The sequence below is a fragment of the Dipteris shenzhenensis genome, chromosome 33 (genome assembly GCF_047967505.1).
Source record: "Dipteris shenzhenensis isolate YYH24624 ecotype China chromosome 33, Dip_SZ_1.0, whole genome shotgun sequence".
In the NCBI taxonomy this organism is placed as follows: domain Eukaryota; kingdom Viridiplantae; phylum Streptophyta; class Polypodiopsida; order Gleicheniales; family Dipteridaceae; genus Dipteris; species Dipteris shenzhenensis.
In genome coordinates this window covers 40221165-40241496 of record NC_141628.1, presented here as the reverse complement: position 1 = coordinate 40241496, position 20332 = coordinate 40221165, and the positions used below count along the sequence as shown (strand labels likewise).

At 45.3% G+C, this 20332-nt stretch overlaps 1 protein-coding gene across 1 annotated transcript in view; it reads left to right on the top strand.

Annotated features, from left to right (window-relative positions):
- LOC147880106 (DUF21 domain-containing protein At4g14240-like) overlaps positions 1–20332 on the top strand; it is an 88351-nt gene that overhangs the window by 10131 nt on the left and 57888 nt on the right. Inside the window, exons 3-4 of the mRNA XM_087372017.1 lie at positions 16393–16469; positions 16836–16919. Coding sequence (XP_087228143.1) covers positions 16393–16469; positions 16836–16919 — 161 coding nt within the window. The remainder of the gene's footprint in view (positions 1–16392; positions 16470–16835; positions 16920–20332) is intronic.

Below are 20332 nucleotides of genomic sequence, written 5' to 3'. Positions count from 1 at the left end.
CATGTGGCAGCCCCCTCCCTTTTACTTCTCTGGGCATCTTCTGCCCTAGGTCTCCCTCCCCCATGCGCTCATCATATGGGGGCTTACAGATGGGGAGGTGACCTTTCCAATAACAACCCTGTTTGACCCCTATGGTGCTCAAGATCTCATATGTCCAACCTGCGCCTGTCGGAACTCGGCCTGAGACTCTCTCATAAAGTGCCATGACTGCCCAGATGATCTCTTGGTCAAATCCCAGTGCTTGTAGGCTTGTGATGAGTCGAGCTCGAGGTACTGTGTCAAAGGCTTTGTGGAAATCCACAAAGCAGCAATATACCCTCTCCTTCCGTGATCTGGCCTCCTCTATGACACTCCTGAGTTTGAGTATGTGATCCATAGTCCCATGGTCTTGCCTGAAACCGGCTTGATTCTCTGCTTTGAGTCCTCTCATCTCTTTGGACAGGTTGACCGACGCATCCAATACTGAAAATGCTATTGAAGCAGAAGTTCGAGATGAAGGATTTGGGAGAGCTGCGTTATTTCTTGGGCATTGAGGTGATTAGATCACCAAGTGGGATACGGCTCTTGCAGAGGTAGTATGGATTGGACATGCTGTCCAAATATGGGATGACAGGCTGTAAGCCTATTTCAGTTCCTTTGGAGCAGAATGTGAAGCTACGTGCAGATGCAGGTGAGCTTCTGGAAGACCCTACTATGTACAGACGCATAGTAGGAAGTTTGATTTATATGACTATTACCAGGCCAGATTTGAGCTATGTTGTTGGATTGGTAAGTCAGTTTATGCAGGCTCCAAGGAAACCGCATTTGGATGCGGCTAGATGCATACTCAGGTATGCGAAGTCTACATTGCAGTATGGACTATTTTATGAGACATCACATGTCCAATCATGATAGTCCTGTAGTTACTCAGGTCCATGGGATCCCTTGCCTTGTGGATGGGGATCATAGTTACCAGCCGAAACGGAAACGGAAGAAATGAAAGAAACGGAAACGGAAGAAATGGAAGAAACGGAGTTTTTGGGCCCCGCCGAAACGGCAATATAATACAATTTATGTATAAAAATTTATTTTTCATACATAATATAATTATCAATAGAGTGCAAATCATACATAATACAAATTACAATTATCTGTACTTGAAGCTTCAGCCTTCAAGCATCAATTCATCATTCATGCCTCTATGATTCTAAATTCTTGAATGATGCTTCAATAATCTGAAATCAACATGTATGATGTATCATGAGTCATGACTAACAAGTTTGGCATTACAACTTACAAGAATCTGAAATTTAGAAGTTTGAAGTACTTTAAAGTTTAAACTTAGCACACAAGTTGAAACTTGAAACTTGAAACTTGAAAGTATCCAATGTCCAGACTCCATAGATGATCATGATTCATGATCCACAAATTTCATGATCATGACTCATGAGTCATGTAAGACTCAAAATAAAAGCACCCATGGATGATATAAAAAAAAGCAGCAGGACTACTGATCATCTGCATCATCCATGGACTCCTCGTCATCGTCATCCTCTGCGTTCTCAGATAAGCTTGAGGCATCTGTGTCACTGTCTGAAGAAGAATCATCAACATCAGGATCAGGACCATCGGGTGTAACTGAAGTACTAGCACCATCTCCAGATGGTTGAGTGTATGATCGTGTGTGGTGTGCTGGTGCGGACAGCTCCTCATACAACATGGTGTATATGTCCAGCTCCTCCGGTGGGATATCTAGTATGGCCTTCCTCTTCTCCACGTCCACCTTGTCTACATTCACTTGGCGAGGTTCGGGGCAGCTGGCGGCGAACTCAAAGAGACGGAGGTTGCAATGACAAAACACCAACCGCTCCAATTGAGCCGTGCTCAATCTGTTCCTCTTCTTTGTGTGAAAGAGGGCCCAAGTGCTCCAGTTCCTCTCACAAGGACCGGAACTGCAGTCCTGTGAGAGAACACGTATAGCAAGGCGTTTTTGCCATAAGCCAATTAAGCAGAGATAAGTATGAGGAACTTGATAACTTTAAACATATTTGTAGTAGATAAAACTTCAAATTACTTAACGACTAAGCTCTAACTAGTGGCGTTGGAACTTGTCTCTTAGACTCTTACCAAAGTAGGAGTACAGTTGCCATATTTCTCCCACCAGGAGACAGGTTGCAACCGTGTCTCTCGGAGCCTAGCCGTAGGTCGACCAAAGGAGAGGCTGTGATTGCGGAACAATAGAAGTTCATCCTCCATTCTTTGTTGCATCTCCAAGTCACCACCCGTCCAATTTTGTAGATACTGTTGCATCCCCTCCTCCAACTCGTAATTCTCATATTGCTCTTGACTGCGCCAAAGCAGATGCAATACATGTGCCACCGCATGGATTGGGCGGTGAAACCAATTCCACCGCTTATTCCATATAGCATGGATGGACTCAGCCCTAAATCATGCCACAAGAAATTAGAATGCATTATGCATGCAAAATTCATAGACTATAGATAATAGTACATACATAATATATATCTGAAAATTCTAGGCTTCATGATAACAAATTGCAATTTAGTAACTGCAATAATTATACATATTGCAAAAGTAAAAAGTCTTACTTATCAGGCGATAGGGAAGTGTTTCTGTTGAGGGCCTCTCCAATCTTGTCCATAAACTCATACAAGAGCCGAATGTACTTTCCTCCATGTCCGTGATGCGAAGCACCGTGTAGATAGGATTAATCGATTTGATTAATGCCTCCGCCTGATTCCACCAAGACTCATCCATGATCATGCGAAAAAATTTGATAGACTTTGCTTGGCCTCTATCATCCCAATCTCCCCACTCCCAAGACACAACCGTGCGCAACAAGCCCTGGCGCACTCGCACAAGCCTCTCCACCACTATGAACATGTAAGCAAACCTTGTGGCTGGAGGTTTCAATAGCTCAAGGTCACTGTAAGCCCGATAGATGCTGAGGACTTTGGGTCTCTTTGTGACAAACTTCACGATACTGCGGGCTGTGGAGAAGATGGCATCAATCCAAGGTATCTTCCCTAGGTCCTCGATCAAAAGATCAAGGCAATGTGAGGCACAGGGTGTCCACACAATCTTAGGGAACTCATCTTCTAACATGGCACCCATTGACACACAATTGCTGCCATTATCTGTCACCACCTGCACCACATGCTCAACACCTATCTCCATAATGGCTGCCCGTAAATGCTCCCAAATATATAACCCTGTAATCACTGTACCTGCAGTGGAAGCGTCTATGGCTCTCAAGAACATGGTTCCCTTGCAAGAAGACACTAAAATATTGTACACATTCCTCTTGCGTGCATCTGACCATCCATCGCTTAAGAGTGTGCATCCATATATATATATATATATATATATATAAGAGTGTGCATCCATATATATATATATATATATATCCATATGTTTTCCAAGTCTCTTTCAAGGGCTTCATTTGGTCTTCCACACATTCCCTCTCTCTTCTTAGCTCGCTTGTCCGCAAGGCCTCATATGTAGGCCCTTCCCATTCATACCCAATGCGGCTTACGGCTCTCATGGCCTTCATCGTGTAGTCTTTGCCACATGAAAGGGTATTGCACACTGTATGAAGAGCTTTGTGAGCTCACTAGTGGCCTCCTTCACTGCTTGCTTTTGCAAGCGTGCTTGAATGCTAGACCTTTGCAGTGATCCTCTTTTCCCCGCACTAGCATCCACACTAATTGATCCATGTGGCAAGGGTGTTCTTGTAGCACTAGGACCCGCGCTCGATGTAGTTGATGCCCCTCTACTTCTCTTTGCAGAACCCAATGTGCTGGCATCATCCAATGGCTCAGTGTCAACAGTCTCTTCTTCATCTTGCAGCCCTTGTCCTCCACTTTTTGCAGCTAAGGCTGCCATACGCACACGCTTCCATTCTGTTAGGCCACCTTTCACTGGAGTAGGCACGAACTCACAAGGTCCTACATCCTTGCTGGGAACACCTGCTAGATGGTCTTTCACCCGTGTGACAAACCCCGTTTAGCTTATGCCGCAATAGTTGCATCTCCACTTCTTGGAGCCACCACCTCCTTTATAACTATCCAGGAGGGAGACATGGACCCAATAAGCATCTCTCGGCATTGAGGAGGATGGAGAGGTGAGATGGAGGATGGAGAGGTCACAAGTGAGAAAGGATGGAGAGGTAGAAGGAGGATGGAGAGCTCAGAGGTAAAAGAGGATGGAGAGGTGGAAGGAGCCTGGAGGATTAGTAGTAGAAGTGAAGGAGGATGGAGAGGAGGAGGATGGAGAGGTTACAAGTAAGATGAAAGAGAGGATGGAGAGAAGAAGGATGGAGTCTGGAGAGCAGGCTGCCAAGCTGCAGCTTGCAGGATGGAGAAGATGGAGCAAAGGATGAAGAGGATGGAGAGAGAAGGATGGAGGTACAGAGTCCAATAGCAAAGGATGGAGGGATGGAGAGAGCTTAGAGAAGGTGGAGAGAGCAGCAAGGATGCACAGGAGGAGTGGAATGGGCAGGAGGCGGCGAAAGATGAAGATAGGCAGCGAAATCACGTCTTTTAGGGTTTAGGGTAAATCAGGTTTTACGAAACGGCGTTTTCGTTTCGTCGTTTCCGTTTCCGGCCACGAAACGGCCGTTTCGTGCAACTATGATGGGGGTGATGGTGTTGAGTGTCCAAGTGCGGGGGAAGCCCAGGCAAACAGTGTCATTGAATAGCTTTGCTAGGATCAGGGCTAACGTGTCGATCCCATATGCGATAAACTCAGTGCATAGCCCCTCATGGTCCTTAGCTCGCCCATTGTGCAGTTTCAATGTCGCGTCCTTGACTTCCTGTCATGAGGGCGTGAAATTCTAAGTACTTTAATCTACTATAAGACCGTGACAACTTTGGTTTTAAAAGTCCAAGGTGGGCTTAATAATGTGTAATTAAACGCGGCATGGTGCCTAGCACATAAGCGTAATTAATCCCTAGGCCCAAAGGCATTCCAAGGAATTAAAAGAGTGGTTGTTGGGAAATGATGATGTGGCATTTTTAATGGGCCCCCTAGAGGGCCATGTACCTTTAGTGGCCCCCCTAGAGTTCCAGGTGGCTCTAGTGCCTTCTACATGCTCCTTTGCCATTCCTGGACCTTCCTGGGCCTTCTAAACTTCACATGTGTGGTTTTCTCTCTCATCTTCTTCCTTTGTTGAGATTTTGGACTGGTTTTTCAGCCTCCTCCAGCTGAATTCCGTTTTTCTTCATAACTCCTCACCCGTTTGGATTCCTCGACTTCCGTTTGGCCCGATGGCTTCCCCCCTGCCTCCCCTTCGTAGTGATATGCTTTTCCCTCCTGCGTTTGGTAGAATGGGCAAAGCTGAGCACTTCTTTTGCTGGTCGAATTTGCAAAAGTGACTTTTTCTGGACCTTTTTGCTTCTACTGCCTCCTGGGCTTCTCCTCTTGCAAAGCTACAGCTTTCTGTTGAATTTCGAGTAGTCCCACGCGCTGGTTGACTGGTTTTTCTCAATTTTGGAGGACTTTCCAGCGATGAAACTTCTCCAAAACCTTCTCAATGCATTCCTCTCTGAAGCACCCTTCTTTTGAGCCCAAGAACTCCCATTTCTTTGCGATAGAAGTGCTTCTTTCGCATTTTTCAGTGGAATTCTTGCTAGTCGGCTCTTGTAAATGCTCTTTCTTCATGCCTTTGCACTCCTCTTTGGCTGAGAATGCAATTGGGCATTGGCTACTATGTCCTCTTGGCGATTGAGGACTTGGTTCGAGTTTTCAGGGCTTGGTGAGTTGTGATTTTGCTGCTGCAATTTCTTTTTGCCATAAGCTATTGGTTGGCCTCGTATGCCGCCTCTTTCTTGGCTCAGAGGTGCCCAGGCAGTGCTACATGAGTCATTCTTTGGTTGGGTACTTTGCTGATCTTATTTTGGAGCTTTGAAAAGCTTTGTGAATACATCTGGAAACCACTCAAAGAGAGTGCAGCTGGGGTGCAGTGTGATTGCATCTGGACAGCCAATGGAATTGCACTCGGAAAAGAGAATGCCTTTGGATTGAGCCTATGGGTTAAGTGCTCTTATGTGATGGTGTTCTATGCTTGAAAGCCTTGCGAAGGCTTAGTGAATTGGGGCTGCGTGCTCAGTTGCAGGGAAGGTCTCCCAGATGCAACTTGTAATCATTTCACAGTGAAATATAAAGAAATACCGAAAGGGGCACCACGGTGTTTGGGGCCAATCAGGTGCACTTGTCTATGTTTGTTGAGTAGGGGCATTCTAGATCCATCCCTTTTTCAGTGGTTTTGTTTTTGAACAAATGGGTAAATGCCAAATGGTGATCATGCAATGGTTAATGGTTGTGATATATGCTTTGTGAGCTGTAAATAAGTGCTGAAGTGATTAAAGGTTTAGTTCCACTGCCCTCTGAGTGATTAGAGGCCGGTTCCATTGGTTCCGTTGCTGGGATACCACACTCTTTCTCAAGAGGTGGGCCTCGGTAGTTTGGTGGAAGGATATCGTTGCTGCACTTTTTGATAGCTGAATATTACAACCATAAACATGGTGAGTACCCATGAGCAAGAGAGCTCCACAACTCCTCAAAGGAGAAGGCAGGAAAGCCTTAATGATCCAGCTAGTGTACAGTTGCAAGGAGCACAACAAATGCCTTTTGAGCAGGCCACACATGAAGCTACAACTGAGCTCAACGGTGATACTAGTTCTAGCAGTGAGTCAGATGATGCTACTATGTTGAATGCACAACTTGCAAGTGCAGTGACTGCTTTGACTCAGTTGGCTCAAAATTTGGCTCAGATTGTGCAAACAAATGCCAAGAAGAAGAAGAAATCAAGAAAGCACAAGCACGGAAAGAGTGAGTACACACATGCATCAGCTTCTCATGGCGGACCGCACACTCATGCATCAGTTTCCCATGAGGGACAGCCATAAAAAATGACTCAGAAAGTGACTTCCAAGAGAGAGGAATCACCCAAAAGAACACTTGAGAAAGAGGTACAAAAAGTACAGCCAGTGCAACAGTATGAGCAGCCAGCACAAGGCCTTGGTTTGGGTACTTCTACTCCTCAAAATAATAATGTGCAGTCCAAAAATGTGGCTCAACCACCTCAGCCATATTTGAGGCAGCAACCTGAATATTTTGGTACAGATTCTATCTTTGATGCTATGTTGATTTCACCGCCAATTGGGCATAGAAAGCAAGCCATGTATGACAATGTGGGAATGCAGCCAGGCATGCAAGCCACATCATATGCTCCCATGCCTAATGTTCAGCCAAGCATGACTCTCCCTAGTGAAGGGAATGCTGCAAATATACAGCCATCTTTGGGACAGCCAATATCAAATGTATATAAAGAATTTAAGGATGGTGGTTCTCATGTCAAGTTTGAGACATATAATGGAGTACAAGACATGTACAAAGCCCTCACATTCCTTCAACAGTTTGATGCTGCATTTCTTGGGGGTTTGTTTACAGAAGCATCCAAGATGAGGAAGTTTGTCACATCTTTGAAAGGCAATGCACTTAAGTGGTACACCAATCTTATGCTTCATGGAGATGCACCTGTACTTGGCTGGAATTTAAGCAAGTGTTCTCTTCTACTTGGCTTACTCCAACTTTTGAAGTTGAAGTACTTTCACACTGGCATGACTTGTCATACAAACTTTGCAAGAATCTTGATGATTACACCCAGAGGTTTTGGGATGTTTTGTTGCCATTGAGCTCTTACAGGCATGTTTCTTTGAAACAGCAAATAGAGAGGTACTGTTGTGGTTTGCCTAGTGAGCTACGTGATTATTGCATCAAAACCAAGGTGGGTTCTATGACTCAATTAATTGAGAATGCAAGGACAGCATATGCATGGATGCAGGAGAAGAATTTGGGCTTTATGTATAGAGAAACGATAGGGTTTGCAGTGGAGCGATAAAAAATAGACGATACTCAGACAGGGCTGAGGTGAATCAGAAAGATGATTCCATGTAGAGAAACTGTAGACGTGTAGCTCGATGATGATGAAGATGATGAAGGGCTGGAGCTGCCCCTAGGTGGTGAGGAGCAGATTTGGAGCAGCAGCTGGAGGTCCAGGGCTAGATCTGGAGAAGAGGAATAGAGGGGCAGAGGATGGAGTAGGCAGAAGAGGAGCAGATCTGGAGTAGGAGGGGCTGCAGCAAAGAATGGTAGAGGTGAAGAGCAGCTGCAGGTCCTGTCTCAGAGAATGAGGGGGAGAGGTAGTCTTTTATAGGCTTGACCCAGGCAGTCGGCCAGCTGGTCGGTGGGCTGGTCGGCCAGTTCTGGGTCGGCCAGACCAGCTGGTCGGCCTGAATCTGGCAGATAGCATGGCTCTGCTGGCTGCTGGTTTGTTTGCCCCTAAATTGGGGATTGTAGTTGCTTAACACCGCCTCTCAATTGCCAATTTGGAGGAGCAGACATTGTGTGCTTGGAGCGTCGTGTAGAGATGTTGACGGTGGTGGTGGCAATCCCTGCGAAATGCCCAAGAGATGCAATGCAAAAAAAAATGTAGAGAAGGTCACAAGAGGAGTGCCCTTGCAAGGGAATTGTTCACTTCCTCAAGTGCCTGAGTTACACTTATGATCAGCAGAAACAAGAACACCGTGAAGCTCGAGAAAATAAGCCACCCCCTCTCACCGCCGAAAGGTGGAGGGAAAAGCAAAGGTAAAGAACAAATATCTCGTAGCAGCACTGATAATCCAGAGATGGTGGGATTCCCCCAAAGGAAGAGATCGGACCTGAACGGTGAGCCAGTGAGTGCCCGATCTTGGACCTCGGGAGAGAGGAGTCTATCCCCGCCTGCATGCATGTAGAACATTCGAAACATCAAGACACATCTGAACAGAAAGGATCCCGCCTAGGGAGAACTTGTAGATCCTGGAAGTTGATGCCAATGGAGATCTGGTAGAGGTGAAGGATCATGACCTCCTTGTTCGAAGGAATGGGGAGTGTCAAGCCTGAAACCGAAAAGGGAGGGAGGGATGGGAGTAGAAGATGGAGGTTAGAAAGGGAGGGAGGGATGGGAGTAGAAGATGGAGTTTAGAAAGGGAGGGAGGGATGGGAGTAGAAGATGGAGTTCTCTCCCGTAGTAAATGCGTGTCAGAGTTAACTATCCCGTCAACCTGACAGCCGTTGACTCGTGGCCTTAGAGCTATTTTGTTGACCATTGCTATCTCGTTATTCCGCCGATTGTTGCTCTACCAGTATTCCACTGCCCAGTGTGATACCTTACCCCCATGCCCGTGGTCATATCCATATTTTGCAAACCATGGTGTTATGCCTATCATGTTGCCCATTGCTATTTTTATTTCGTCGATCGTCGTCGTTCGCGATATGCCTATTTTGTTACCTGGCGCTATTTTTCATCCCCACGCCCGTCGCCATAACTATATTGCCGACCGGTACGTTGATCATTATCCGGCCAACCTCCTTATCTCATCGCCTGTTGTCTTAACCTTATCCCTATTCCCGTAGGGATATCACTTGTGTCTTATCCCACCAAACACATGGCAAGATTTATCCCGCTGATCATCTTACGATACGCCTACTCCACCACCTGTCGCTATAATTATCCCACCGCCCGTCACTATACGAGTATCCCACCATCCGATGTGATACCCTATCCCTATGACCGTCTCCATAGAGATATCCCCACGACTGTTGGGATACCTCTGGGGTAGCCCGAGAATTTAAAAAATTCCAAAACCTCAGTTTAGCCTGTGCGCGCCTAGTTAGAGGTCTCCCACATGCACTTGAGTGTGAAGATAGTGGGAGAGAGGGAAGGAGTCTCACTTGCGGCTTTCTCACATACACAATGGGGGAATACACACAAAGGTGGAGGCTGAAAACGTTTTCCTCTTCTTAGTTGTGAAAACCAAAAGAACTCTAGTACAAAAAAATAGAAGAACCCTATATGTGGGTCTCAAACCAAACTCAGCTAACTAAGGTGGCATACTAATTGAGCCACGAACTAGAGTACATAAAGATAGCTGTCAATCAGCTATTATTCATGGGCGGTGTACCAACCGCATCTGCAGCTAACAAGTCGATGACATAAATGCACAACGGTCACCCTGGCATATCACGAGTGGAGCTGAAACCGGCCTCTAATCACTCAGAGGGCAGTGGAACTAAACCTTTAATCACTTCAGCACTTATTTACAGCTCACAAAGCATATATCACAACCATTAACCATTGCATGATCACCATTTGGCATTTACCCATTTGTTCACAAACAAAACCACTGAAAAAGGGATGGAGGCTAGAATGCCCCTGCTCAACAGACATAGACAAGTGCACCCGATTGGCCCCAAGCACCGTGGCGCCTCTTTCGGTATTTCTTTATATTTCACTGTGAAATGATTACAAGTTGCATCTGGGAGACCTTCCCTGCAACTGAGCACGCAGCCCCAATTCACTAAGCCTTCGCAAGGCTTTCAAGCATATAACACCATCACATAAGTGCACTTAACCCATAGGCTCAACCCAAAGGCATTCTCTTTTCCGAGTGCAATTCCATTGGCTGTCCAGATGCAATCACACTGCACCCCAGCTGCACTCTCTTTGAGTGGTTTCCAGATGTATTCACAAAGCTTTTCAAAGCTCCAAAATAAGATCAGCAAAGTACCCAACCAAAGAATGACTCATGTAGCACTGCCTGGGCACCTGTGAGCCAAGAAAGAGGCGGCACACGAGGCCAACCAATAGCTTATGGCAAAAGAAATTGCAGTAGCACAATCACAACTCACCAAGCCGTGAAGACTCGAACCAAGTCCTCAATCGCCAAGAGGACATAGTAGCCAATGCCCAATTGCATTCTCAGCCAAAGAGGAGTGCAAAGGCATGAAGAAAGAGCATTTACAAGAGCCGACCAGCAAGAATTCCACTGAAAAATGCGAAAAGAAGCACTTCTGTCGCGAAGAAGTGGGAGTTCTTGGGCTCAAAAGAAGCGTGCTTCAAAGAGGAATGCATTGAGAAGGTTTTGGAGAAGTTTCATCGCCAGAAAGTCCTCCAAGACTGAGAAAAACCAGTCAACCAGCGCGTCGGATCACTCGAAATTCAACAGAAAGCTGTAGCTTTGCAAGAGGAGAGGCCCAGGAGGCGGTAGAAGCAAAAAGGTCCAGAAAAAGCCACTTTTGCAAATTCGGCCAGCAAAAGAAGTGCTCAGCTCTGCCCGTTCTACCAAACGCACGGAGGGAAAAGCATATCACTACGAAGGGGAGGCAGAGGGGAAGCCATCGGGCCAAACGGAAGTCGAGGAATCCAAACGGGTGAGGAGTTATGAAGAAAAACGGAATTCAGCTGGAGGAGGCTGAAAAACCAGTCCAAAATCTCAACAAAGGAAGAAGATGAGAGAGAAAACCACACATGTGAAGTTTAGAAGGCCCAGGAAGGTCCAGGAATGGCAAAGGAGCATGTAGAAGGCACTAGAGCCACCTGGAACTCTAGGGGGGCCACTAAAGGTACATGGCCCTCTAGGGGGCCCATTAAAAATGCCACATCATCATTTCCCAACAACCACTCTTTTAATTCCTTGGAATGCCTTTGGGCCTAGGGATTAATTACGCTTATGTGCTAGGCACCATGCCGCGTTTAATTACACATTATTAAGCCCACGCTTGGACTTTTAAAACCAAAGTTGTCACGGTCTTGTAGTACATTAAAGTACTTAGAATTTCACGCCCCCGTGACAGGAGCTCGATATCTCAACATAGGAGTGATGCTCTCCGTACCTATGGCCTCCATGAAGAAGCATGATCTTTAGATCACCAGAGATCTGGGGTCTTTAGATCACCATCGCTCTGATACCATATAGAGAAACGATAGGGTTTGCAGTGGAGCGATAAAAAATAGACGATACTCAGACACAACTGAAGAACGGAACTAAGAAAACATAGTGCCTGTCGGTAATATGAAAAACTGAATACAAGAACCTCAAGCGGTTGTGTCTCAAGGACTGTGGCTGAGGTGAATCAGAAAGATGATTCCATGTAGAGAAACTATAGAAAAGATAGCAACAGAGGGAGCGAAACGCAGTCATGCGTGTAGCTTGATGATGAAGGGCTGGAGCCTCTCTGCTGACGAGGATAGGAGCACCACATCATCAGCGTACATAAATATCTGGAGCAAATAACCGGCAAGAGAGCAACCATCACCTCCTGGTATCCTTATAAAAGTCTCAAGCTCGTCTATGTAGAGGCCAAACAAGGTCGGTAAGTGGACAACCTTGTTTGACCCCAGTGGTGCTCAGGATCTTCCATCCTCCCCCTATTCGAACCCTGCCAAAAACACTCTCATAAAGTGCCATAACATACCAAACTATCTCTGACCCATACCGCAGCTCCTGTAATTGCCTGATGAGGCATGCTCGAGGCACTGTATCGAAGGCTTTGCGGAAATCCACAAAGCAGCAATATACCCTTTGTCTCTGTGTCCTAGCCTCCTCTATGACACTCATAAGTGTAAGGATATGATCCATGGTCCCGTGGTTATGTCAAAAGCCTGCCTAGTCCCTACATCTTTGCATAGGGACTGACCTCCATATCTAGCACCGAAGCATATATCTTGGACATGACATGCCTGATCATAATGGTCCTGTAGTTACTTGGATCCATGGGATCCCCTGCCTTGTGGATAAGTGTGATACTGTTGAGGGTCCAAGTACGTGGGATCGAGACAAACTGCTTCATTAAATAGCTTTGCAAGGATAGGGGCTAGGATATCAATCCCGCATGCAACAAACTCGGTGCATAATTCCTCATGATCCTTCGCTCGGCTATTTATGAAGCATCATGACCGCATCTTCGATGCCTTCCTTAATGGAGAGAGTGCAAGAGGTAGGTCGTGGTGTGTGCGAGAGTTCAGGTGTGGGCTGGTCGAGGATGTCATAAAGTGTGCGGGCGTAGTTGTGCCAAACTTGAGTGTCTGTGAGTGGTGAGGGGGGGCGCCATTCAAGAAACCGTCGCCAAAAGTCTTTGGGATTATTACTGAAAAGAATGTTCAGTAATTCATCCTTGTTTTGGTGGACAAAGTTTTGTTTCTTTTGGCGAACTAGATGGCGATGCTCACGTAACATGCCTGGTTCACTGGGTAGGCCATGTTGGGATTCGAATCGGAGTTGTCGGCGAAGAGCTTTACTTCCACCGTCATACCACCTATTACATGGCACAGACCCTAAAGGCAGTGGATGGTTGGAACGTGTGGTGTACGGAAGGCATGAAGGGCAGCTTCGTGCAGTGATCGGCTAAATCAATGCGGCTCGGTCCTCTAGGAGGGATATATGGTCGATATAGTGAGTAGAGTGTAGAGCCGTGCAGAGTATATGGGTGAGAGGGTGTGGTCAAAGTGTATGTCGTGATAGGTAGTGTTGGAGGGAGGTGTGGTGAGTGGTAGAGCAAGGCAGTGAGTGGTGATATTGAAGAAGAGATATGTCCAGGTGGTGATGACGAAATGGAGAAGTGTGTGATGTGTGATGTGAAGTTAAGGGATCCCAAGATATAATCAACTACCCTAGACCCTCCTCCATGTGGAAAGCAAGTGAAGCCGTTGGAGGAGGGCCATCGCTCAAGACCATTATAGATAATGAGATCGTGTGCTGTACCTAGATCCAGTAGTGCATGTCCATAAGAAGTGATATGGGCCCGTCTATGAGCAGACACTCGTGACATGCTAGCGTCAGCAATGTCTACGTTGGGAAGTAAAACAACATCCTCTCGAAAATCCAGTAGTGGCAGTTGGCGTGCTCCTGTCCTCATGTTGAAGTCCCCCACTAGTAGAACATCTCTGCGGCTTGAGAAATCCATGATATCAGGGTAGAGGGATGTATATGGTGATGTCTCAGCCTCCTCCATATCTGCCCTGGCAAAGTGTGAGGTCTCTGGTGGGAAGTAGCAGATCGTTATGAAGAGATTACGGCTAGTGATGCGTCGTAGTCGGATCCAAGGAAACCTAGAATGTGGATCTCTCCTCTCCATTGATATCGCCCCAATAAGAGACTCCCAAGTGTATCCACTGACCACCGGTAAGGGGAGCTCTGAGCTCTGATGCGTCCCTGTGTAGAAGACTATGTCTTCTCCTGTGTATGACTCCGAGAAATTCCGAGGCTCGGACCAGAGGGTACCATTACAGTTCCAAACGGTGCAGGCAAGGGTCTCAATATCCTGAGTCTCATAGACCCCGCCCCCTCTGTGGAGGAGCGATCAGGTGGTCAACGGGGTCTGGTGATGAGGCGTCCATCCCGCACTACTGCCCACTTCCCATCATGTAGCTGCAAAAGAGTTCGTGTCTCCTCTATCTGTAAAAAAGTCAAGTCCTCATCCATAGATATAGTGGGGTGATCATGTAGAGCTGATTTACGACGCAAAGCTGCCGGGCGTGCCTGAGTGTCTCTGAAACGTATAACAAGAGGCTGCTCTCTGTTGGGATCTCTCCCCACTCGCCATGCTCCCACAATAGTATGGTCACCACGAAGGTGGTCGTGTGGCCCATCGGTGCAGTCTCTATCCGTGGGATCCCTCGGACTCTCATATTGAGAGCCTTGGTGGCCCTCTGCTACTGCTCCAAAAGGGTAGCTGAAACAGGCTCCCGCTTCACCACATCTACCCATTTGGAATTCTCTGCTATGGCCGACTGCATGGTGGCTATCTGAGCCTCCACGACTGCTGCAGGTGTACCCCCCAAGGCTGCGTTCAAGGAAGAAAACTCCTTCTTGAGCTCCATCATGTCCTGTCTGAGCTCCTGGATGAGATTGGCCTACTGCTGAATAACAGTCACCTGCTCCTGGGTGAAACAGGCCTGCTCTTGTGCAAACCGGGTCAACTCCGCTTCACGTGCCCGAATGCTATGTACTTCTATGAGGGGATTCTAGGAGAGAATCCCATAGATCTAGCGGGTCTGCGAATGAGTAGCTTGGACCTCTCGGGATCTCGGATTGGTAGAGGCCTGGTGCAAAGGTAGAGAAGTGGGGCTGGATGGTAGATGGTGAGCTGGTAATGTGAGCAGAGAGTGGGGATATAAATGATGAGGGGATTCCAGTAGAGTACTGGAAAGAGGGCTGGCTCAGAGGGAGAGGTGAGAGGGAAGAGAAAGAGTACTGTAAACCAGTATGCGAATCTGGGAGTGGGTGATCATTGATGGAACGGTCGTCAGTGTAGCAGTCGATATGGCTGTCGAGGTAGAGGCTCCTGCTGTAACTGTCGAAGTTGATGATGAGGATCCCATGGTGGAGGCGGGTGGTGGTTTTGTTCTCTTATGTTTTCTGAAACTCTTTGCTTAGTCACTTCCTTCCTTTCTTCTTTCTGGGAATACAATCGTCCTTTTCCATAACTGTTGCATCTGAAAACAGCAAGTCGTCTACCTCTCTCAGATCATCATCGCCCCGAACATCCCTCCTACTGAAACCAATATGCAGAGTTAATGCTATCCTTCCATGCCACATAATTCCCTGTTGAGGAACTCCCAGAAGCAATCAGCAATGACATGCACTGTCCAATGCTAAAGCATTGCAAACCAGTCCCAAGCGACCATCCGGGGGAAAATGCAGGAAAGACAGCACGTATCCTAATGATGAGGTTCCTAGCAACAGATTGGCGAGCGTATTTATCATGAACCCCATGTCTTATGCTGTTTTCTATCCCAAAGCTATGCATATTCCCTCTTCTCCTGAGTGCCATACTCCTAGCATCGAATATCCAGTCCAGCCACTTGAAACGTTGAAGAATGTAAGTGTCAAGTTAAAGAGGATGTTTCTTTGGGGTGTTTAGACTTAATGTCTGTAGGCAATCTTGAGTGGATCTTTTTGAGAGTCTCAACGTCACCTAAAGCCTTTATTAAAAGTCTGATCTGACGCCCAAGGGGTGGACTTTATTGAATTGTCCAACCTTATGAGTGACTATCATGAGATTGAAACTGCTCTATGTTGTGTTTTTAGAGGATGAGTTTGGGCATGTTCCTGGATTCATCTAGATATATTTACTTGAGACAAAGATCTAGTGTTCGAGCTTGCGCTTCTTTGATCTTGCAACTGCTTCAATCTATAGTCTGAGGTTATGCATAGCGACCAAATTGGATTACGCGGAGTCCTTCTCCTTGTTCTTCCATTTGCTAGAAGGCGTATGCTTTCACTGAACATGAAAAAGAATGTGGAGGAATTGCACGATGAGTCTTTCAATCAGGGCTAATTAGGGCCTGTGTGTAGATTCCTTCAGGAATTATGTTCATTTGCATTTTCAAAAACTTGAGGGATCCGAATCTATGCAAGTAGTGGTGTATGCGTATGCATATAGTTATTGTATAGGCTTATGCACAAACCTGCACAAACAAAACAAATTTTCAGAGTTAGGCTGACATGTTATCGTATCACCTCCGTCTATGACTTATACTAACCATATGTAAATATTTATCTGCAGCATCCATTCTTCCCGTGGTTCAAAAGCAGCACCAGCTTTTAGTAACACTTCTGTTATGCAATGCTATTGCAATGGAGGTATGATGGTTCTCTTTCTCTGAAACTGAGCCTATTTGATTCGGTAAGGCTTAAATTGTGCTGATTTGAAGATGTGCCTTCTACCAGGGTAACTGTTCTGGCAGTGAATGCACGTCTTCAAGTCTAAATTGTTATTCATTTTTAGATGAACCTTTTAAGAAATTTATGTTTTCTACCTAGGCATAGCCAGCTATGTGGGTTTGTCTTGATGTTCCCACAGCAATTAAGGATATTGTAAAGGCAGAGGGAGACATGAAAGTTTCATAGATTTAGATAGGCTTTGGTAGGACAGTGGTACTGGTGAATTGTATTCTACGCAGATTATAATGTGATGAATCTTGTAGATAAACTGGATTTATCATGCAGGCTCTTCCGATCTTTTTGGATAACATCTTCAACACTGTGGTTGCTGTCATTTTGTCTGTCACATTTGTGCTGGCTTTTGGAGAGGTATATAATCTCACCTCTGTTGATTCTTGTTTTCAAGTTTTTAAGTTTCAAGTTTCATGAATTTTCGATAAGTTTTTGACATGTTTACTTAAGCCTGAGCCAATGCCATTTTGTGGGATTGATGGGAGATGAAGAAACCACTAACAAACAGATTATGTCTAATGGTAAACTATAAAGGATCCGCTGCGCTACAGAGGCATTAATGGCCTTATGGTCCTGAATGATGTAAAGAAGAGCTGTCAAGGAAAACTTATAGTCCATGGGTGCTCCCTTATTACTATTTGTTCTCTTAGATATCTTGCCATTTGTGGGACTGATGGTAGATGAAGCAACCACTAACAAACTGATAGTTTGTCTTGTGATTGCTTCAGAGATATCCCACTGCATAGATGTCATCACTAGTAGGGATAAGCCCTCATGGTGCCAAGACATACTCATAGATATGATACTTTCCTCTCAAATGCTTGAGCTCAGTACCTAATGCATTGAGATTTCTTACCTTCTCCTACGACTTTATTTCTAGCTGTAAGATCAATAGATCATTGTATTCGTTCAAGTCTAGTTATAATCTCGTTTTAAGAGGGTATCAAAACTAACTGGTCCATAAGAGCTTGGATTGACAGTGTTATTACACTTGAGGAGGATTCAATTCTTTAGAGTTCGAATTAAGTTGAGCATTTTATTATTGTACACTTTATACTTGGTAGGCATACTTTGAAATACATCCAGAGAACAAGTTGGGTGATTGTGATACTTTCGGTTTTCTCAGCCACTTCAAAGACTTCAAGATTCAGCTTTAAGAATGGCGATTGGGGGCTTTGATGTTCTTCACCTTATATCTGATTTTAGTTCTGCCGAGTAGAGGAACTTCCCTATCATTCTTCGGTATGCTTTAAATAGTCTTCTCTTTTTAAAAAAGATTCCAAAAAACTTAACAGACAAATCCACCAAAATATAATGACTCTCTAGTACCCAGGTTGAGTTTAAGTTGAGCTTTCCTCTATTTTAGTTTTGTGTTTCCTCTACTTTATTAGAGATAATCACATCAAGGAATGTTTTGTTGGTGATTACCTTTAACTATAGTCAACCAACAGTTAAGCATACAGCCCTATTGCCAGTTGTGGCAAATGCAGATGCAACACAGAGTATCTGGATGTATGATGCCATAGGTATAATCTATGGTGTACCAGGCCAACACAGATTATCCATCAACTAGCTGGGACCATCTGCATTACTTATTGGTAGCCTAACATGTCAATAATGTTACTAAGTGAAACATAGCTTTTACGAAGGCTGCTAACAGTGACTACTTTTAGGGAAACTATGAAACTGTATAGTAGAAATGACAGAGAGGGAAGTAGCGATGAAAGGATAGATCACTCTTACCTGAAGAGGGCATGGGATTTAGCAGCTCCCACGTGGTTGGCTAGCTTGGAGCTAGGTGCAATCAATCCTCCTTGCATGTGCAGTCAATAGGCTGATGCTTAGAAAGTACCGACTTTCATAGAATGAAATGTGATTGCGTTGGTGTTGAATGCCCTGAAAGTACAGCGGAAGCCCCTTATATAGTTTTAGAAAAGTGGGCTAGCACCGGATTGCTTATGGGATATTACAACCACGTGGCAAGCCCTCATAAAAACCTAGTGTTACTACTTAATGTACAGAAAAGTACTAAAGTAGCTACAATTAGTGGAACCCTTTATTGCTAACAGGGCCCATTGTCTAGCTGACTGCTACCTTAGCATGCACTACTGTTACGATCTCCTCCTACTTATAAAAATTTTGTCCTCAAAATGGACACAAGTAATACAACGGAGTAGGGGAATAAACATGCTCATGTACTGTAACCAGTTGTGGATGGAAAGGGATCCAAAGCTCAAGAGATAGGGAAAATCCTGCATAATATTCTCAGGCTGCCCTGTTGAGTCTTCCTCTGGTAACCATTTTGACTTAATGTAGTACTCCACCAAAACCTTATTTCTGAGGATTTTGTCTCTATAGCCCAATATCTTTTCTGGTATGTACTCTTTTTGCCCAGATTCATCCATAGGAGGCAATTTTTCTGCAATTGGAATATCTGCTCCCACATGCTTTTTAAGCAAGGATATATGGAATACATCATGGATCTTGGTGGAAGGAGGCAGGTCCAACTGGTAGGCTAAATCACCGACCCTTTTAAGAAATTTGTTGCTCCCTTTCAGTGAGGCATACCTATGCGTGTGCAGTCTGAGATATATCCACTCGTCCTCCTGAAATTCACCATACCTTCTTTTCTGATCAGCATACTCCTTCATTTGAGATTGTGAAGATAATCTTGGGCCAACTGTAAGATGACTTGCATTCTGTGCACCTCATGCATGCTGATCAAGAAGGATTTCGTTTTGAATTGTAGAAGGCAATTTGAAGGATTTGGTTTTGACATCCATACAAATGCCTTGTGGAGTTATAACAGAGTTCTGCTAGGCACAACCATCTGTCCCAGGACATTTGTGTTTCAAAGCAAAAGTGCCTCAAGTACTCTTCCACCCACTTATTGCAGTTTGGCCATCTGATCGGGGATGGTATGCTGTGCTAGGTGCCAATTTTGTTCCTATTTGTGAGAAAGATGCTTCCAAAAACCACTCAAACTTTGCATCCCTGTCACTTACTCTCTCTTGTTGGAGAACATTCAACCTGAATATGTTCTCCACAAATTGATTGGCCACTTGTGAGGAGGTATAAGACTGGGCTGTCTTGGTCATCCTATCTTCAACCACAAAAATACTGCTCCCATCCCTGGGCAGACCAGTAATGAAATCCATGTTGATTCGTGTCCACTTACCTTCAGGAATAGGTAAGGGGTGTAAGAGACCTGCGGGATGAATGTTTTCAGTTCTGTTTTCCTGACAATGCTCACAGCTCTTGACATAATGCACTACATCCTTCCATAACCCCTTCCAATAAAAGCTCCGTTTCACCTCGCCCAGCCCAATGTGCCCTGCCATGGGAAAACTATGCATTTTTGCCAAAATCAGATTCTTGAAGGAGGAATAAGGAACCAAATAAACTCTGTCCAAGTACCATAGGAGTCCATTCTTCAGGTTATACTGTGGGTAATCCATGCAATGTAGGTCGTGAAGGGCCATAAAAATAATAGCAGACTCAGGGTGTTCCCGATACTCTTCCAAGATATCATGAGTCCAATCCATATAGACTGCATGGCCTTGACATGACCACAATCTAGATAGAGCATCAGCTATCACATTCTCTTTCCCTCTTTTATATTTGATATCAAAGTCATACCCTTGTGCAAACTCCAACCACCTTTGTCTAGAAATACCTCAATGACATATGGTCTGTCCTTACCTTAAAGTGGCTACCATATATGTAGTGATGCCATTTGTTGATAGCATGTAGCTAGTCCCTGCTATGCA